This window comes from Leuciscus leuciscus (genome assembly GCF_965113295.1).
Source record: "Leuciscus leuciscus genome assembly, chromosome: 3".
NCBI lineage: Eukaryota > Metazoa > Chordata > Actinopteri > Cypriniformes > Leuciscidae > Leuciscus > Leuciscus leuciscus.
In genome coordinates, this window is record NC_138727.1 from 63,247,886 (window position 1) to 63,266,474 (window position 18,589).

The following is an 18,589-nucleotide window of genomic DNA, read 5'->3' on the forward strand; positions in this document are numbered from 1 at the left end:
TTAGGATGTTATCTTTCAAATGAGACCATTTTCACGTTTCTGTGAGCTTTCATTGATAATAAAAACCTTTTTGAATGAACTGAGGAAACACGCTCTGAGCGCAGACACTGAATCTCCAAGCCATCTATACAGCGTGCTATTTTTTTTATAAGATCAAGTGTTTGTCAAACATCAAACATCAAAACATCAGGCGTATGAGGCGCCGGACTGGAGACCGAGTGTGTCCGAGCATTAGTAGGCTAATTGGTACATACATAGTAACATATAATTATTATATAAAAGGCATGGACTTTCGATTAATGGACAACAATATAAATAAAAACAACAATTAATTTATTACCGCTGAATTAGCAGGATGTAGCTTAGGCCTACTTACAAACTACTTAAAAACATCAGGGGCTGAGCCCGAAACGTCAGGGGCTGGGGTTATAAGATAACATGATTAATTCAGCCCTGTAGACACACCAGCCCACGAAGTTGGTTTCAGTAACTTTTTTCTTTCTTGAGTTAATCAATATTTTTGCCACTAATCAAAGAAGAAAACCAACTTTTTTTTAACTTCTAACTTTTAAAAAGAAAAAAGTTGCTGAAACCAATTTTTAATGCTAATATATAAATTGCTCATTTGCCTCTGGACACATAAAGCTTGCACTGGTGTTTGATTGAAATGTAACATCTATGCAAAATAATCCTTGACAAATTTCTCATTTAAGGCCTTTGCTGTTTGGAATATGTGATTGTGTATTGTCAACAATAAGCAGAAACATTCTGCATTTCCATTTTGTACTGTGGATCATTCATTACAACATTTATCCTCATTCTCATGGTTACGAATCTGTTATCTGCTTGACAAATAAATTATGCTACTGCCCACTGACATGCTTTTAAAGCTATTGTTATCCAATTGTTTTTTTGGCCTTCAAACACTTCAAAAATGCACATATGTAGGTCAGAGAAACCAACATTTTAGAACCCCTAATACCTCACATTTGAATGCGTGTGTGTGTGGTAATGTGTGCTGGTGTGGCTACAGTGCCAGGGCTGAATTTATGACCCAGTCTTCCCCTGCATATAGGCCTACAATATTATTCTCTGTCTCGAATCATGTTATCTTATAACCCCAGCCCCTGACGTTTCGGGCTCAGCCGCTGATGTTTTTAAAACCTAGAATCGCCTCTGCTTTCAAATTATGTCCATTTGATCACGAAATTCAAACAATAAATACCGTTTTGGTGCTCTTTGATATGACGTGATCGCTGTAGCACCTCGGTTCAAGCGGCACGTGAACTGATCTAAAGCTTTTCTTTAGTTAGTAAATAAATTTGAATGAACTACAACTTGCTGAAATGTCTCATGTCATCACTCAATCAGTGCTTCAACCACGGAAATAGGTCAATAAAACAACTGGAGAACAATAAGTCACGTAACGTAACATTTACCTCAGAAAAGCCATGACCACAGCATATAGCTAGAAAAATTTACTTGGCCTATAATTTTACTCATATCATTAAAAATATTAAACCGTTATTATAATAAAAACCATGTTATATCTGAGTTGTTAATTTCAACCTTTAATAATAATAATATCAACTCCGTGTATGTTTACAGCATTAGTGAGAGATTTTTCCTTGAGAAAAATTAACATATATACGGTATATGTTATTTAGCTATATACGGTACCTGATATTTATCCAAATTAATTGATGTAAACATTGTTACATGTTGTTACTAAACTTAATGAAATTTTGTTTGGTCAGCAAATGGTTTGAGAATAACAATACACTTATGATGCAAGTTTGATTTATATTCATAGGCTGCCTGCTGAACATGGGTTTGAGCTCTTATAGTTCTGGGGCCGTATTCACAAAGAATTTTAAGGCTAAAAGTAGCTCCTAACTGGCGAATTTAGGAGCAACTCCTAAAAATAATGGGCGTGTCACTCGTAACTTTAGGACTCCTAATTTTTTTCACTAAGAGTAATTCACGAAGCATTTTAGCCCTAAAAGTAGCACCTAAGCCTGGGACAGCTTAAAAGAAGTCGAGAGGACTCCTAACTCACTAAGACCTATTCACAAACCGCTTTTTGTGGGATTTCACGTTGCGATGTTTTGAAATGCGGCGCTACAGGAGCTTCCAATCGCGAGGGAACAATTTCGCATTGTAGGCATAACTAGGGATGCAATAACGCCACCAACAACAACCAAAACTAGGCTACTCATTGCATGTAAACTAATTGTAACGTTTCATTGTGAATCAAATTAAAATGTTCTTCTCTTTGCAAACGTAGGCAGAGGCATATAGTGACAGATTAATTCAATAATGTTGCAAAGATATTGCATCAATCCATATGTTTCATTAGGCTACTAGGCTATTTGTTTTGCCTTACTCTTTATTCATTTAGGCTATTTATTCAGTTATTCATCATCTTCCGTCCTTCGCACTACTTGTGTAGCGCACGCATTCTCAGACCTGTCACCTGTCACTCATCATCGTAGGGGAGGTGTTTGGAATCATTCCCGCGTTACAATCATCAGCCAATCAAGGTGGTCACTTCAGTCAAGCTCGTGCATGAGTAATGACGTCATCCATAGCAACGAAGACTCACTCTTAGTTTAGGAGTTGTCATTTTTCTTTACTAAGAGTAGGTCTGAAAGGCGTTGTGAATAACTTTTAAGAGAAAACTCCTAGCTAAAATCTTTTAGTGCGATTTAGGAGTACTCCTAGTGGTAAGATAAAATGCTTTGTGAATACGGCCCCAGGACTCTCAAAGTTCAGATTAATGCATTCAAATGTAGAAAATATCTTGCCCCCAAATCTAGAAGAACTGAGTTCCACCCCTCAGTCTCACAAAATCCTGTGGATTGTTTTGACGTCACTAGTCTAGTTGTGATAGGTATTACAATCTAATTGGACCAGTGGTTTCAAGTGCTGTAGCTGCTAAAATTTGGTTTGACCAGTAAAAAAAAGCTGTAATTTCCAATATACACTCTGCTTAATTGCCTTTTTTATTAGAAGGTGCATCTTTTACAGTCGTTCAAACAACTGTAGAGTGAAGGGTATACGCTTTTACTTTTTACAGTTAAATAATAGCTATGCTAAAACATACTCTATTGCTCTCTCTAGGCCCATTTAGTTGGATCATTTATAATTAGGCAACAAAAAATATGCAAATAAAATTTAGGCAATGTTTAAAAATTTAGTCTCACTTCAACTTAGGGAAAATGGGCAGTTATGCTGTGATAATAAATAGTTATTTTCTAATACCTTTCACACACAAAAATAGGCTCAAAAAGTGGCTCTAATAAATATAATTTTAAACAGGGTTGGACAAAAGTTCTGTAAGACGTTTTGGGGCTGTAGGAAACTCTGAAGCGAAGACCAGGAGACTTGGCTGTATCTTCAGCAGGATTCTTCATTGAGAACACGAGCTGTCGTAGCTGCAGTCATCAGGTCTTACTAAGGCAGTGTACATTGTAGTTTATATACATTTAGAGGGCAGTGCTTTAGAAATGGAGACAAAGCACCTGGGTGACCACCTTAAACAAAGCATGCAGATGAAGTATACAGGTTTAGGAACCCGCCCTAGAGTTCAGAGTGTTACCAATCCTAATCCAGTCAGCATAACTATTCAAAGACTGGGACAGGGGCTCCAATATCTATTAAAGATATATTAAAGAGGGTGAGAGTCTCAGTAATCTGACTCATTTAACTTACAATAGAGAGAACAGGACTGGCAGAAATCTCTTGCTGGAAACTTTGATTAACAGCTGATATCATCATCATAACCTTAAATGCTAAATTCAATGTGCCCTACCTTAGTTTTTCATGTTATGTTATGTAAGGACATAAGATCAGCAGATCTTATACAGATTCTTAAATGTGTAACTCCACAGGGCCTTCATATTCACACAGGGCCCAACAGTAAGTTCCAGGGAGCCCTCATAGTCCAAGAGCCCTGTTTAAGAGGCCTTGTGTAGGCTATGGGACACATATATTACAGCATTAATAAACATTTGTTTTCATTGTTAATGGGTTTTCTGAACCAAACTGGATTGCGTGGCCTAAAACCCCAAAATTGGCAAATTACTGATCAATTACACAATTAAAAGAGAGACAACTTCTTTCAAAATATCGATTCAGTGACCATGACTTAGAAATGGAGAAAGGACGACATAAACTCATGGATACCAAGAGAACAGAGACTATGCACTTGGTATCAAGTTCAAGTTCCTTCATTAGCTGACATTTGGAGTAGACTATATAATTGTCATTGCCAGTATTGCCATTTTAACTATATTTAAATAGAATTACATCATTAAAGTAGGGTGAAGTCAGCTGAAATGGGCCATGTTTTGGTAAATTACTTATAATATCATCAAATAAGCCATGCATGACATCTAATGATATTTTTATAAATTAGCATGGGTCTCTTAAACATATTTATTTTTTAAGCGCGAAAAAGTATCATGTTTTAAAATTATGAGATAGAGTATCAGCAGCTTCTTGAGCCACGGCACAACATTCAGGCAAAATGGGCCAATATAAAAATAGAACAACACAGGTAATTTCGGCTGAAATAAATGTATTTTTAGCAGTAAATTGACACTGATATCTTTAGTGTGATACAGCAAATGTATTTCATTAGGCTAAATAGAAAGTTTAATAAAACTTAACTGATCATATTGTAGGCTATAGTGTTTCTGTGCATTGCGGTGTCTTTTGTGTGCATGTATGTGTGTATGCTTGTCAAATAATGTCAAACATTTTGTTAAAGATTATAACATCTTAAAAAAACAACAACAAAAAAACACTTTAACATGTCCTGTATCTATACCATTACATGGCCTAGTCAGGCCAGTTAGATATTTTGCTGCATTCTCTTCAAAGGCAGTCTTTGCAGATATAACCATCTAGATGCTATTATCCTCTCCACAGCTCTCGTGGTACCATGACTTGCACTGATCTCGATGTCACCAACGGCATATATCATGTCCAAAGCTACGGCTGTAATTTCTCAGAGGTGGAAATGACATTTTAGCAGTTTTTCTGCAATATTAGCACTCCCTCATGTCAGGCTTAGCTACTTTTGGACTTATTATGTTGTTTACTCGTAATAAACATAAATACATTATTTTCATATTTGTTGTACATAATTCAACCGAACTACAGCCAAAGTGGAAATGCCGCTGAATAAAAATACTCTGGATAAAAGCTTGAGTTACCTTGATTTATTTTCTTGTGCTGAAGAGCACATGTGCCTGAAGTCTCATCTTCAACTAATATATCCTTTTCTCTATTATTTCCATTATTACCAAGTATTTAAGGTGGATCTATTAAAGTGGATTTTGTTGAGGGAGGTGGAAATGACGGAAAACCTGGGGACAGACTTATTTTATTCCAAAAATAGTTTAAAATGGTGATATACATATGGAATTTCGATGGTATGATATTATTTCATTTTATTTGTCCTTAAGACAAATTTAACCCTGTCAATTTTGCCCCAATAAAGTCCTGAAATGACCTTTAATGCGAACACTTAAAACTAGAGTAAAGTGCAATATCTAGTTCGCCACTAGGTGGACAATGAAACGTTCTTCTTCTGCTGTTTTCTGCCATTCGCCCAAAAAAGCCTGGAAAAACCAAGCGGGAAGGAAGTCGACCGGAAGTTGAAGCCGGCCGCGTGCCACCATATTGTAGCAGAACTTCACCTGCTGTTAGCATCCCATTGACTCCCATTCATTTTGGCGTCACTTTGACAGCGAATAACTTTACATCTGAGGCGTTTGAAGACTCCATTTGTCCATTATTTATTTCTAAAGAAACACGACAATGTATAAAATGCTCCATTACCTTGTATCTTACGTTATGGCCCCGTAGAAGCAGTTTTTGTAAAAGTAGGCTAACGATTGCGTCATAACCACACGACTCTCTGTCGCACAGTAGAGAGATTACCGTATGGACTGGAGGAGAAGCTCGCGGTCAATCGGGGGGACGTAGAGGCAAAATTACAAAATAATTAATCAGAATACCTAGCAAAAGTTTCTCCTGCTCCTAGCTCATGGACAGCTCCTACTCACACTCTCCGTCTCTGCAAGATTCGGAAGGTAATGATTCAGATTTCTCTCGGCACAGCTACTAGAAGACAGACGGGTTGCTCACGTCACATCTACGTCGTCAAGCTCGGTTTGAGTCTGCGCGTCAGGAACGGAAGTCCTAAGAAATCGCTGAAAACGGGCTTCACTTGTCTCAACTGAGTTCCAATGAGATGACTCTGTCCACTTCTTATACTGTCTATGGGAAAAACGGGAGCCAGAGCAGAAGTAAATATTAAGATTGAAATTGATTTAGAAAACGAAATATATCCTCGAGGTTGAACTACATTGAAAATTAGACGACACCTGTTGTAAAACTAAGTTATCTCGGTGAGTGAAAACTATAATTTTGTGTTGATTTTGAAGCTAAAATGGTGAAATGACTAAAAAGTTTACATTTCAACGTTACAGTGGATAAAAAAAAAAAAAAAAAAAAACAGTCTGGCTATCTACAATAGCAGTGGATGTTACCCCACAGGTACATTTTGTTGGATATTCTAGTTGTACATCTGTTGTATATTTTGGTACAATGAAAAATGCATTTTGAAAGGAAATAATTTTGTTTTGAGTCAAGTACAGTATGTCAATTTTGAGTTACTATGCTATACTGTACTTTTGTTTGTCCAATTCCATTTTATTGATTTTAATTTTAAGTTGTATTATTGAACATATGGACTTTTAAATGATGAAAAGATGGAAAAATGACATTTAGTTGAACATTAGTTAATTTTCTGCACATTTTTGTGTAGACTGTTTTTTTTTTTGTTTTTTTTTGCTTCTTCTGGTCCGGGATCCCTGGTGTTCTTTCCACCGAAGCTGAATTCCTCTCTGTTCGCCCTGGTGCCTGGTCCCCTGGTCCACTGCCTCAACTAACAGCGCTGCAACAGTTCCATTGGGTGGTTTGATATGGATGCTAAGTATTGAAGGGTGGTTGGACAGTTAAAATATTTTGAGTGCACTCAAGGGTAACTAAATTTTCTTTGCAAGATTTTCCCTTTTGTTTTTGTTTCATGAGATCTCAAAAGTTGTGGCCGATTTGTTAACATCAATGGTACTAATGCTGTGTGAACTGAACTAGGCCTAAATATTGAATTTTGAATAAGAAAATAAGAAAAATAATTTGAATAAGAGCTAACATTCAAACTTTGATCTATTGTCCTGTGCTTCCTTTGGAGTGGAATCTGTGAGTCTTTTGACCATATGATTAGTACATGACCAACCTCCTCATCGAATCTAGATTTAGATAACTCCTACAATAGGTTCTTAGCCTGCCTACAAGCAGAACTACCACTGTAGGGTTACACAAACATGTTAAAACATCTTTTTAAATCAACCCTTTAATATAATTTAAAGAGGGCCAGTCTGGGTTGGGGACAAGCATAAAACTGCAAAATCTGCTAATAAACAGCCTTGCAAAAACATTTTTAAAAGGAAACAGGGGCAATATTTGGTGGTTACTAGGATGTTGGACCATGAAATTCATAAGGGAAATTTATTTGTGTATTTGTTTGTTTATTTATTTACAAAAAAAAGCCAAGGACACAAAAGTGCCTGTAGTTGGAGAATCATAACGTTACTGTATTACAGCATTTATAATATTTATACACATTTTTTTGATAGAGTTATTATTAGTTTGAAATGTGAAAGGACAGCAACCAATCTGATTAACTATTATTTGAAAATAAATGTCAAACGTTTTGTATATGGCAAGCATGAACTTTCCAACTATGCATAAGTTGAATAAAATGGTAATTTCAGTAAATCTACATTTTGATATTGTGAAATGGATATTATTACAGTGCAGAAACTGTGCATAAACAGTGATTTCTTTGTTTCAGGTTCTGCTGAAGATTGGCACTGTTGGCACAGCTGGCATCAGATCTCCAGGCTGGCCGGTGATGTTGAGCTGATGCACAACACAGGTGACACAAATGATGCACATAATGAATGATATAAATCTGGAGGATGAGGATCCTGTTCTGGATTGTAATAGACCACAAAGATTTTAGGCATATAAAAAGTCTTGTATTTTCTGAAAGAATAAAACTGATCAAAATCAAAGTGCATTTTTGTTTGTTTGTTTATTATTGTAGCTGAGGGGCTAAGGACTGTAAGGTGCTAGCTGTTGCTAATGAGGTGGAGCTGGTCCGGGTGTGCCGGTAAGAACACCAAAGTCGGAGAAGGAATCCAGTTTAACAGATTTATGTATACAAGCATATGAAGAGTGGGAGCCAGATCATAAAGGGTTGTATTAAACAGTGCTCTCTGTGCACAGACTGAAGATGAGCATGAATACTGGCGCTGAGTGGTATCGTCTTTGCTTTATGTCCTGAGAAGTGTCAGCATATGAGTGTGTGGTCTGTAACAAACAAATAAAAGATATGCTCTAACAAACAATGCTTCTTTCTTATCACAATCACACTCATTACAACATAAATGGCATTAAAACTACTGGCTTCCCCAAAACATCAACACAATGTTGCCGTTGAATACAGCAGAAACATAACACACATCTTACATGATTACACTGTACTGGATGAGAACTCATACTTCTATACTTCACATTCGCATATGTGCCTGCTACTCGACCAGTCACGGATATATGTGTCTGTCACAGCGCCTGCCACTCGATCAGTCACCGTTATATGTGCCTGCTACTCGACCAGTCACGGATATATGTGCCTGCCACTCGACCAGTCACGGATATATGTGCCTGCCACTCGACCAGTCACGGATATATGTGCCTGTCACAGCGCCTGCCACTCGACCAGTCACGGATATATGTGCCTGTCACAGCGCCTGCCACTCGACCAGTCACGGATATATGTGTCTGTCACAGTGCCTGCCACTCGATCAGTCACCGTTATATGTGCCTGCCACTCGACCAGTCACGGATATATGTGTCTGTCACAGCGCCTGCCACTCGACCAGTCACGGATATATGTGTCTGTCACAGTGCCTGCCACTCGACCAGTCACGGATATATGTGTCTGTCACAGCGCCTGCCACTCGATCAGTCACGGATATATGTGTCTGTCACAGCGCCTGCCACTCGACCAGTCACCGTTATATGTGCCTGCCACTCGACCAGTCACGGATATATGTGTCTGTCACAGCACCTGCCACTCGACCAGTCACGGATATATGTGTCTGTCACAGCGCCTGCCACTCGATCAGTCACGGATATATGTGTCTGTCACAGCGCCTGCCACTCGATCAGTCACGGATATATGTGTCTGTCACAGCGCCTGCCACTCGACCAGTCACGGATATATGTGTCTGTCACAGCGCCTGCCACTCGACCAGTCACGGATATATGTGTCTGTCACAGCGCCTGCCACTCGATCAGTCACCGTTATATGTGCCTGCCACTCGACCAGTCACGGATATATGTGTCTGTCACAGCGCCTGCCACTCGACCAGTCACGGATATATGTGTCTGTCACAGCGCCTGCCACTCGACCAGTCACCGTTATATGTGCCTGCCACTCGACCAGTCACGGATATATGTGTCTGTCACAGCACCTGCCACTCGACCAGTCACGGATATATGTGTCTGTCACAGCGCCTGCCACTCGATCAGTCACGGATATATGTGTCTGTCACAGCGCCTGCCACTCGACCAGTCACGGATATATGTGTCTGTCACAGCGCCTGCCACTCGACCAGTCACGGATATATGTGTCTGTCACAGCGCCTGCCACTCGATCAGTCACGGATATATGTGTCTGTCACAGCGCCTGCCACTCGACCAGTCACGGATATATGTGTCTGTCACAGCGCCTGCCACTCGACCAGTCACGGATATATGTGTCTGTCACAGCGCCTGCTACTCGACCAGTCACGGATATATGTGTCTGTCACAGCGCCTGCCACTCGACCAGTCACGGATATATGTGTCTGTCACAGCGCCTGCCACTCGACCAGTCACGGATATATGTGTCTGTCACAGCGCCTGCTACTCGACCAGTCACGGATATATGTGTCTGTCACAGCGCCTGCCACTCGACCAGTCACGGATATATGTGTCTGTCACAGCGCCTGCCACTCGACCAGTCACGGATATATGTGTCTGTCACAGCGCCTGCCACTCGACCAGTCACGGATATATGTGTCTGTCACAGCGCCTGCCACTCGACCAGTCACGGATATATGTGTCTGTCACAGCGCCTGCCACTCGACCAGTCACGGATATGTGTCTGTCACAGCGCCTGCCACTCGATCAGTCACGGATATATGTGTCTGTCACAGCGCCTGCCACTCGACCAGTCACGGATATATGTGCCTGTCACAGCGCCTGCCACTCGACCAGTCACGGATATATGTGTCTGTCACAGCGCCTGCCACTCGATCAGTCACGGATATATGTGTCTGTCACAGCGCCTGCCACTCGATCAGTCACGGATATATGTGTCTGTCACAGCGCCTGCCACTCGATCAGTCACGGATATATGTGTCTGTCACAGCGCCTGCCACTCGATCAGTCACCGGCACAGAGAAAAAAAGTCCTGACCGTAGCACAATGTGTGTGGCACAGCAACAGGAGGCATCCCTTTCTCATCAGAACCATTCTGGATCAAAATCTTTGGATGCTCTGTAAAAATTATAAGAGTTTAATTATTTAAAGGTTAATAAAACACATAGAATAGACAAAGCTATAGAGCGAATACTAAAATCAGAAAAAAGGGAACAAAAAATGCCATTTTAAACGGTTTCTGCCTGGAACCTGTGGAAGCCCTCTGTCTTTTAGGATTAATAGGGTTACCTTTGAAAGACCCAGAGGGGAAAGAGAGGACGACCATTTACAATGCATTTAATTTGGTTTACGAATTACCCATGAAGCGAGTCATAAGCAAACAAAATTATCAAAAAAATTTACCTCAGGAGTTAGTACTTCCGAAATGTAGGATGTATTGCTTAACTCTGTCATGTCAATCTTTGTGACTTTTTGAGTTCTATCAATGATCCCCTCTGTCTGTTGGCAAAAGGCATTGCATTCAACGTTGTTACAGTATATTTGTTATATCTGAAGTGTATGCTAGTAAATAATTGTTTATATTTGTTGTTTTTCCTACAAAAGTTATTTGTTTGTTTGTTTATAAAATTGTTTTACCTGTTGTTCATCAAAAAGAGAAATCCTTTCATTAAGTTTCATCTTCAGCTTATTGGCAAATGTTGGATGTTTATGCAAAAACATCCTGTTTGATCTTATTGTGCCACTTGTCAAGCCACTGTGTAGTTCCTACAATGTGAAGAAATGGTTCATTCAAAATAAGTGTTATCTAAATGTTTCGGGGGGGGGAAATCATACAGTATCTCTTTGAAACAATAAGTGTAACAAATATATATAATTTTTCGAATTGTTCCCTTCCAAAAAATTCCAACAGATATGCATGTAAATGGTCACAAAGCTTGGATATGCAGATAAGCACTTTACAAAAGGTAAGTCACATTTATTCAGTTATTGGTGTGATGAAGTATTCATGTTATTTACCATAATGTCCTGATCTGTCACTACGTTCACCACCAATCCCTGCTTCAACATTGATAGAGTTCTGTAAAAAGAAATGGGATGGTTACAAAAGCATTCAATAGATTTTTAATGTAGTGAGTGAAGTTTGTTTGAAAATGTAAACTGCATACTTCTCATAAGGGTATGACTTTTCAATGTCACATCCTCAGCTGAATGCCACGTCCTTTGTGACCATTGCTGGATTTATGCCAGCACAGTCATAGTGCAGCCACTGATTATACATGTCACACTGAATCCATTGCAGTGTTTTGACATCTGGATGCATGTTTCTGCAGAAGAAACAAGATGCACATTTAAATAACTCCTCAATCTATATAGTATAATATGGTGAAATGCAGTATGGTCACTTACTTGGTCCGGATTTTTTGAAATACACAAACACCAATCTCAGAAGTTCTCATCTTTGGTGTGAAGTCCTAAGAACAGAAGAGAAGCAAACTAGTATATGATTTTAAACAAAATGGTAATTATAATATTTATTTTACTCAAATATTAGACATACATGCATCCAGTTTATAGAAAAAGAAAGCATTATTTAATTTAGAGATTGAGACTCTGCTTTACCTCAGTTTGTATATTTTCAACCAAACGCGAAGCATGGTAAACTCTAAGGTGAATCAACTGTTCAGTGTGGAGAAACTCAGAAGACATGTTGAGACCTTTTGCTTTCATCTCTGCAGTCTATGAAAATGTAAAGGGCTTTGTATAATGTACTGTATGTACTAAACAGTTTTTGATTGAAGACTCATTGTATTTATTATATAAATATCAATTAATGTAAAAAGTAGTGAACATAAATCTCCGTCCACTCCACTGTGCAAACAATAACACCACAGTTGCTGCCATCATTTCTCCGGATCGCACACAGTCCACCCTTCCAGGGAGTCTAGATTTCTAAACGCATCTCTGGGAAATAAAATGAATGTAAAGTAGGCAACCAAGTCATTAAATATTTTGTTTAAAAAAATGTGTACAAATATTAAATAAATGATGGATCGTACTTCAGAATGTCCATGTCTGCTGCTGAAATGTTAATGTAGTGCTGAGCTAAATTCTTCTTTTTTTTTTTTTTTTTTTTTTTTCTGTCTTGTCAAAAACCTGTACGCTTACAAATGCAAAATTCATTTATTTACAAAATTGTGGCTTCTCTGTACAGTCTCTTTATTATCTAATTTCTTCATCATGTGATTAACACTTTTCAAGTTGTAACCCAAATAATGAAGTGGCATCCTTTCTCTGGTGTCTGGCCACCAATAATTCTTGGAAACAGAATTTTCTGTGCATCATTCTGTATTGAAAGAAATAGGGAACACATTATCCTGTGTCATTACATACATTCACGGGATGTAGAAACAGGATAGCACAAATTGTACAGTACCTGAAGAATTTTCAAATGAGAAAATGAAACTGTTTTTGAAGCAATCCAGTCTCTATGCCACAAAATGAATGTGTCAGTCATCAAGACTATAAACTAAGGATAGAACAAAATTACATGTAAATTGTATAAAGGAAAATGCACTACATCTGTCACATAACGTGTGTGTTGAATAAAGCACACAATAGGAACACTTGATTACGTTTATGAAAATGACTGTGCAATTTGTGCAACACGACAATTTACAGCCTTTAAAGCACAATATGAAGATACATTGTAGGAAAATGTATTCAATATGTGTTATGATGTCTATTTCAATATCTACTGTACATGTCTTAAAAGTTTAACATCACATTTTAGATAATAAGTGTATCAAGTACATTAAATTAAACTAATATTACAAACATGAAGTAAGCATAATTGGTACTCACATTATCAGTTAGCCATGGCATCAACTCCATACTGGTGTCTTTCAAGAGGTCAGGTGGGTAAAGGCTTTTCAGGTCACGTAGTTCCAATGAGGTGTAGTAAGAGATTTTAGCAGTGGCATTGCTGTCTCTCTTCTCGACAGAATAGAGATGTGAGATTTTGTCCAAATGTTGGAAAAGTTATGTTAATATTTTTATTTTCCTATTGAAATTTTATATATTATTACTGTTCAGCTTTGGAAACCAGCACACTTGTTACCTTTTTTTTTATTTTTTTATTTTTTTTTATTGGAAACATTGACACTGAAAACTGGTAACAATCAACAGTAGAACGGTCTCCTTTTGCTGGACCCTGAGCACTTCTGGACTCTTGGTCAGTTTTTCTTGTGTATGTTTCTACACAGCAAAATCTCCAGTGTTAAATTAACACTCTCAGTGTTTATATGAGTCCACACTCAGAGTGTTATAAGTAACACTGAAGCAGAGTTAAAGTTAATGAGATAATTAGGTGATTAATTTAGTGATGATTGAGCATTATTGAAGACACCTGATGTTAACAAGCAGAATCACTGAAGGAGAAAACCGTAAAAAATGTGTAAATTTGTAATTATAATCTGAGAGTATAGCCTATTTCTTTTCGTTTTGAATTGTTTTGTTTAAAAGTAAAGAGTATTGACACTTTGACTCTCGTGTATCAATCGGAGTGTCTGGTAGATGTAAACAGTGAGAGATCTTGTGGCAGGTGCGACGCTTAGTAAGAGCCATGAGACACGCTCCATTACGGGCAAAAAGAACAAATAAAATATAAGATAAGATGATAAGATGACAAAAGGTTAAATAAGAGCAGGATTGCACTCTCTGTGTGCTCTCATGAATCAATCGGAGTGTCCGGTAGATGAAAACAGTGAGAGATCTTGTGGCAGGTGTGACTCTTAGGTGCTGAGACTGGTTATATCCGTGACTGGTCGAGTGGATGACATGAGGATCACACACTCTCTCTCAGGAGCACAGGGCCGTAATTAAAACCCCAGAAACAGTTGTTATAGGCCAGAAGATCTCTCACTGTTTACATCTACAGGACACTCCGATGGCTCTTACTCTTTCGGCTGTAGCTTCTTCCAGTTTGCAGCTGCATGCGACTGGAATGAGTTCTCAAAAGACTCTGAAACTTGAGAACACCATCTCTCTCACTTCCTTTAAAGCACGACTATCAGATCTTCTGCCTGTTCGTTGCACATGTTGACCCCCCTTCCTATAATTTCACACTCAATTTACCTCTGCTCTAGTGCCTTTTGTTCTTTGGTACCCTGCTGGCACTGTCTTGCGCATTATGTGTTGTATGCTATTTGCACAATATTTTACTTGCACAATTATGCCCAGTATCATATACTACTTATGTAGTTGCCTTGCTATTTTAAATAACAACTTGTTCCCTTTATTATAGATTTTTGCACTAATTGTTTATATATCGACACTGTTTATTCTATTGTCCAGAAAACTTGTATTTTATTTATAATTTTATTTCCTTGTGTATTTAATGTGTAATTTGTGTAATTTTATGTGTAACTATTTGTTATATTGCACCTCGCTTTATCTTGGCCAGGTCGCCGTTTCAATTGAGAACGTGTTCTCTACGTGCTCACCTGGTTTACACTGCAAAAATAAATAAATAAAATGCATTTTTGTCTCGTTTTACATTACAAATATCTAAACATTCTTAAAAGGGTCATGAAGTGCAGTTTCAGATTGTTATATCTTTTGTAAATCCTTACAAATTATATCTTTTGTAAATATTCCTCCCTTCAGATTAATTTGAACATCTTTTTAATTTTTTTAATATAGCCTACAGAAAAAATCTACTGTATCTGTACTGTAATCTACATAAAGCTGGGGTCCTAATATTTCTATCATGAAACTGCTCCGAGACTCAAAGGGGAGATCCAAATGCAGCTTTTATTAAGAGGCAATCCAGACACGTAATCCAATAAACAGGCAATGGGTCAAAACACAGGTAGGCAGTCCAAACAAACAAACAAACAAACAAACAAACAAAAACAAAACAAGACAGGCAGGGGTCAGAGGCAAGAGAATAGTCCACGGGCTCTCAAGGGCACTCCAGCTGGTGACCGTTACAATTTATTTCAATATTGCAAACTGTATGCGATATCATGGCATTTTGCCATTTACTGCACTTTGTTATTCTTTTAACCATTTGCCTATAACGGCTATAAAATAGCTTATTGCCTCACAAAATAAGGTGGATATGCGTAAAAGGGACATACATTTATCTATATTTTAGAAAAATAGACATGAATGAGACATGAGCAAACACAATCATAAACATCAGAAATGCTTCTGCAATGGACAGTGGCCCTCCAGGAGCAGAATTGGACATCCCTGCCTTAAACCCTCAATGTGTGTCAAGAGAAAATGTTTACAAGAAGATGTGGGTGATTTTGATTTCCTCTGAAAGCAGAAGTGAAATAATGTGGGATCCACAAATAGATCATAATAAATTACATGCAAATGACACTTCCCCCATTCTTAAGACAAGCCTTAAGCCTAGTCCCAGACTAAAATGCCTGTTTTAAATGAAACTTGCACTGGCATATCTTAAAATACATCACTGTCGTTGTTTTGTCTTGAGATGCACATCAGCAATGTTTTTATTCACATCATCTGTGTTTCTCTGCTTGTCTTTCACACACATCTCAACACTCTCCGCCCTGTTAACAGTGCAGATCTGGGTGGAACCGTTAGAGAATAAGGAAGAAGAAACATGAGAAAGACTGACGGACGATCTGTGCACTTCTAATGATAGTGACTTACATCGCATTCAAGAAACACATTTGATCAGTTCTTGCTTTCACTGGATTGGGATCAGATCTGGTTTTTCTCTGGATATCTGAGACTGAAGTCAATCTGGAATGAAGGCTGTCATCATCATCTTCATCTTCATCACCCTCTGCCTGATCTCAGGTCAGTTCTTCACTGCTCAGTCTGGGTCACATAATATAATATATTACCCAGATTGATGATATATAATAACCCAGAGCAAATGAACTTGTGTTTGGCAGGTCAAGTACTTTGTTTCAGTGTGTTTGGATGCGCTGGAGGGAGTTTAATGTTCAAGTGCATGTACAAGAAGGAGAGCAAGACTAATGATCAACATAAAGTGAAGTATTTCTGCAGAGACAGGAGCTGTAAGATGGGCATCAGTACTGATGTTCAGAGGCGATGGGTTTATAACGGGAGATTCGCTCTGTATGATGATGGAAACAGCAGATTCTTCACAGTGTTTATCAGGAACCTCAGCAGAGAGGATGATGGGGGATATACATGTGGAAACAATCAGACATGGAGTCATGATGTTACGTTAGTGGAGAAAACAGGTATGTGTGACACTTTATGACTTCCTACAGCAATTATTTATTAAAGTATTAAAGGTGCAGTACGGAAGATTGAGTAAAAAAAAAAAAAAAAAATTATAATAATTGCTGGAAAAAAAAAAATCAAAACCATACTCCAAAAACCATTTCCATACCTTACAATGATTCAAAATGGTCAGATTATAATAATAATCCATAGTTTGAGCTGTCAGGTTGGATTATGCAGGGAAAATGTCAGTTTTATGTTTTATGTCATTCTTCTTTGCATGTTCATGTTTCCTCTGTAAAAACAAAAAAATATATATGTAACGTACCTGTTCAGATTACATTTTCAGATGTGTGTTTTTCTGTCAGTATGTCTTGATGTAGGATGTCACGACTCTGATCACAGGCAACTATAAATATACCTAAAAACAACCATAATACACATTTAAAAAAAACACTGCAAGGATCATGACATTGTATGTTTCACACAGAGATGGCGATAGAGAGGTCAAAGTTCCCTAGTGCACCTTTAATAACACTAATAATATTTTAGATTTAAGTTCATCACAAGGTTTTGTTGAAATCATTTTCAGGGTCTCGTTGTGGAAAGTCTGTTATCCGGGACGAGTATCTTGGACAAAAGACGATCACTTTCCGCTGTGAATATGATGAGAAGTTTAAAACACACACCAAAGTTTTCTACAGACTGAACGAGGATCCTGTCCATGTTCTGAACAGTTCACGATCATCACAATCATCTGAGGAGAAGTTCAGTCTGTCTGACAGTCATGAAGATCATTTTACTGTGACCATTAGAGATATTTCTGCAGCGGACGGTGGAGTTTATTTATGTGGAGTGGAGAGAGATGGATCACATCAATCAAGTACTCACATAGCCTTCATTAAAGAGATTCAGCTGAATGTTTCTGGTGAGTTTAGTTTCGTTTAACTAAAGAATCATTACAGCTCTAAATATAATAAATCAACATATAAATCTCATTTTGCAGGTAAAATCACGTCTGTCCAGGTTCAGGCCTACTCCAGTAAATCAGTCTTCATCACGTGTAAATTTCCACAAAAATTCAAAGGTAACAAGAAGTTTATCCAGAAAGATTCATCTCAGAAGATCCTCGTTGAAGAACAGAATCAGTGGGTTCGTCATGATAAAGTGCACATGTATGATGATTCCAGTGAAGGACGTTTGAAGGTTTTCATCAGTGATTTAACCGCGGCTGATGAAGCGACGTACAGATGTGGAGTGAATATCACTGATCATGATCTGTTCACTGAGATTAAACTGACAGTAAATCAAGGTAAAGAGCTTCTGGGAGGACCTTCATTTTAGAGACTTGAAATAAGACAGATAGCTTTTTTTAATATTGTATATTTTTCATTGTTTTGTGTGTGTGTATAGTTGATAATTTTCCTGCATCAAGCAAAGCATCTGCTATTATTGGTGAAAGTGTGAAACTCACCTGCAATTTCCCCGAGAAGCACGACAAGACCTTCACACACATCTGCAAAGAGAACAAGGAGAAGATCTGTGAAAGCATCAGTTCATCAGAGAAGAAACGCTTTGAGTTTTCTGCCAGTCCAGCAGGAGTTTTTACAGTGAGCATCAGTAATGTGAGCGTGAGAGATGCTGGAGTTTACTGGTGTGGAGCCGAAACCAGAGACACACATCTGACTTCTGTCTCTCTCACCAATCAACATCAACTCACTTTAACTAGTACGTACAGTGACCATAAATCAAATAACATATGCATATAATACAGCATATAAATACA

At 38.2% G+C, this 18,589-nt stretch overlaps 1 protein-coding gene and 3 long non-coding RNA genes across 7 annotated transcripts in view; 2 read left to right on the top strand and 2 right to left on the bottom strand.

The window, feature by feature from the left end:
* The first annotated feature begins 6,296 nt into the window (after window positions 1–6,296).
* LOC309494879 lies at window positions 6,297–8,777 on the top strand. Of its 2 annotated transcripts, XR_014204462.1 has the most exons (3): window positions 6,297–6,422; window positions 6,842–8,014; window positions 8,186–8,777. It is a non-coding gene; the product is annotated as an uncharacterized lncRNA (long non-coding RNA). The 2 variants fall into 2 exon arrangements; XR_014204463.1 differs by lacking the exon at window positions 8,186–8,777 and having other exon boundaries at window positions 6,842–8,156.
* A 2,027-nt stretch (window positions 8,778–10,804) lies between these two features.
* LOC309495502 lies at window positions 10,805–13,618 on the bottom strand. Of its 3 annotated transcripts, XR_014204696.1 has the most exons (6): window positions 13,432–13,618; window positions 13,004–13,096; window positions 12,190–12,913; window positions 11,977–12,041; window positions 11,736–11,894; window positions 10,805–11,647 (listed from the first exon to the last, which is right to left on the bottom strand). It is a non-coding gene; the product is annotated as an uncharacterized lncRNA (long non-coding RNA). The 3 variants fall into 3 exon arrangements; XR_014204695.1 differs by having other exon boundaries at window positions 11,736–12,531; window positions 12,627–12,913; XR_014204697.1 differs by having other exon boundaries at window positions 11,736–12,913.
* Window positions 13,619–15,256: 1,638 nt separating this feature from the next.
* LOC309495394 (polymeric immunoglobulin receptor-like) overlaps window positions 15,257–18,589 on the top strand; it is a 66,605-nt gene continuing 63,272 nt past the window's right edge. Inside the window, exons 1-5 of the mRNA XM_082165137.1 lie at window positions 15,257–16,407; window positions 16,506–16,820; window positions 17,396–17,731; window positions 17,810–18,115; window positions 18,217–18,531. Coding sequence (XP_082021263.1) covers window positions 16,356–16,407; window positions 16,506–16,820; window positions 17,396–17,731; window positions 17,810–18,115; window positions 18,217–18,531 — 1,324 coding nt within the window. The 5' untranslated portion in view covers window positions 15,257–16,355. The remainder of the gene's footprint in view (window positions 16,408–16,505; window positions 16,821–17,395; window positions 17,732–17,809; window positions 18,116–18,216; window positions 18,532–18,589) is intronic.
* On the bottom strand, window positions 16,609–18,339 carry LOC309495506. The gene is made up of 3 exons (XR_014204702.1): window positions 18,278–18,339; window positions 17,132–17,224; window positions 16,609–16,738 (listed from the first exon to the last, which is right to left on the bottom strand). It is a non-coding gene; the product is annotated as an uncharacterized lncRNA (long non-coding RNA).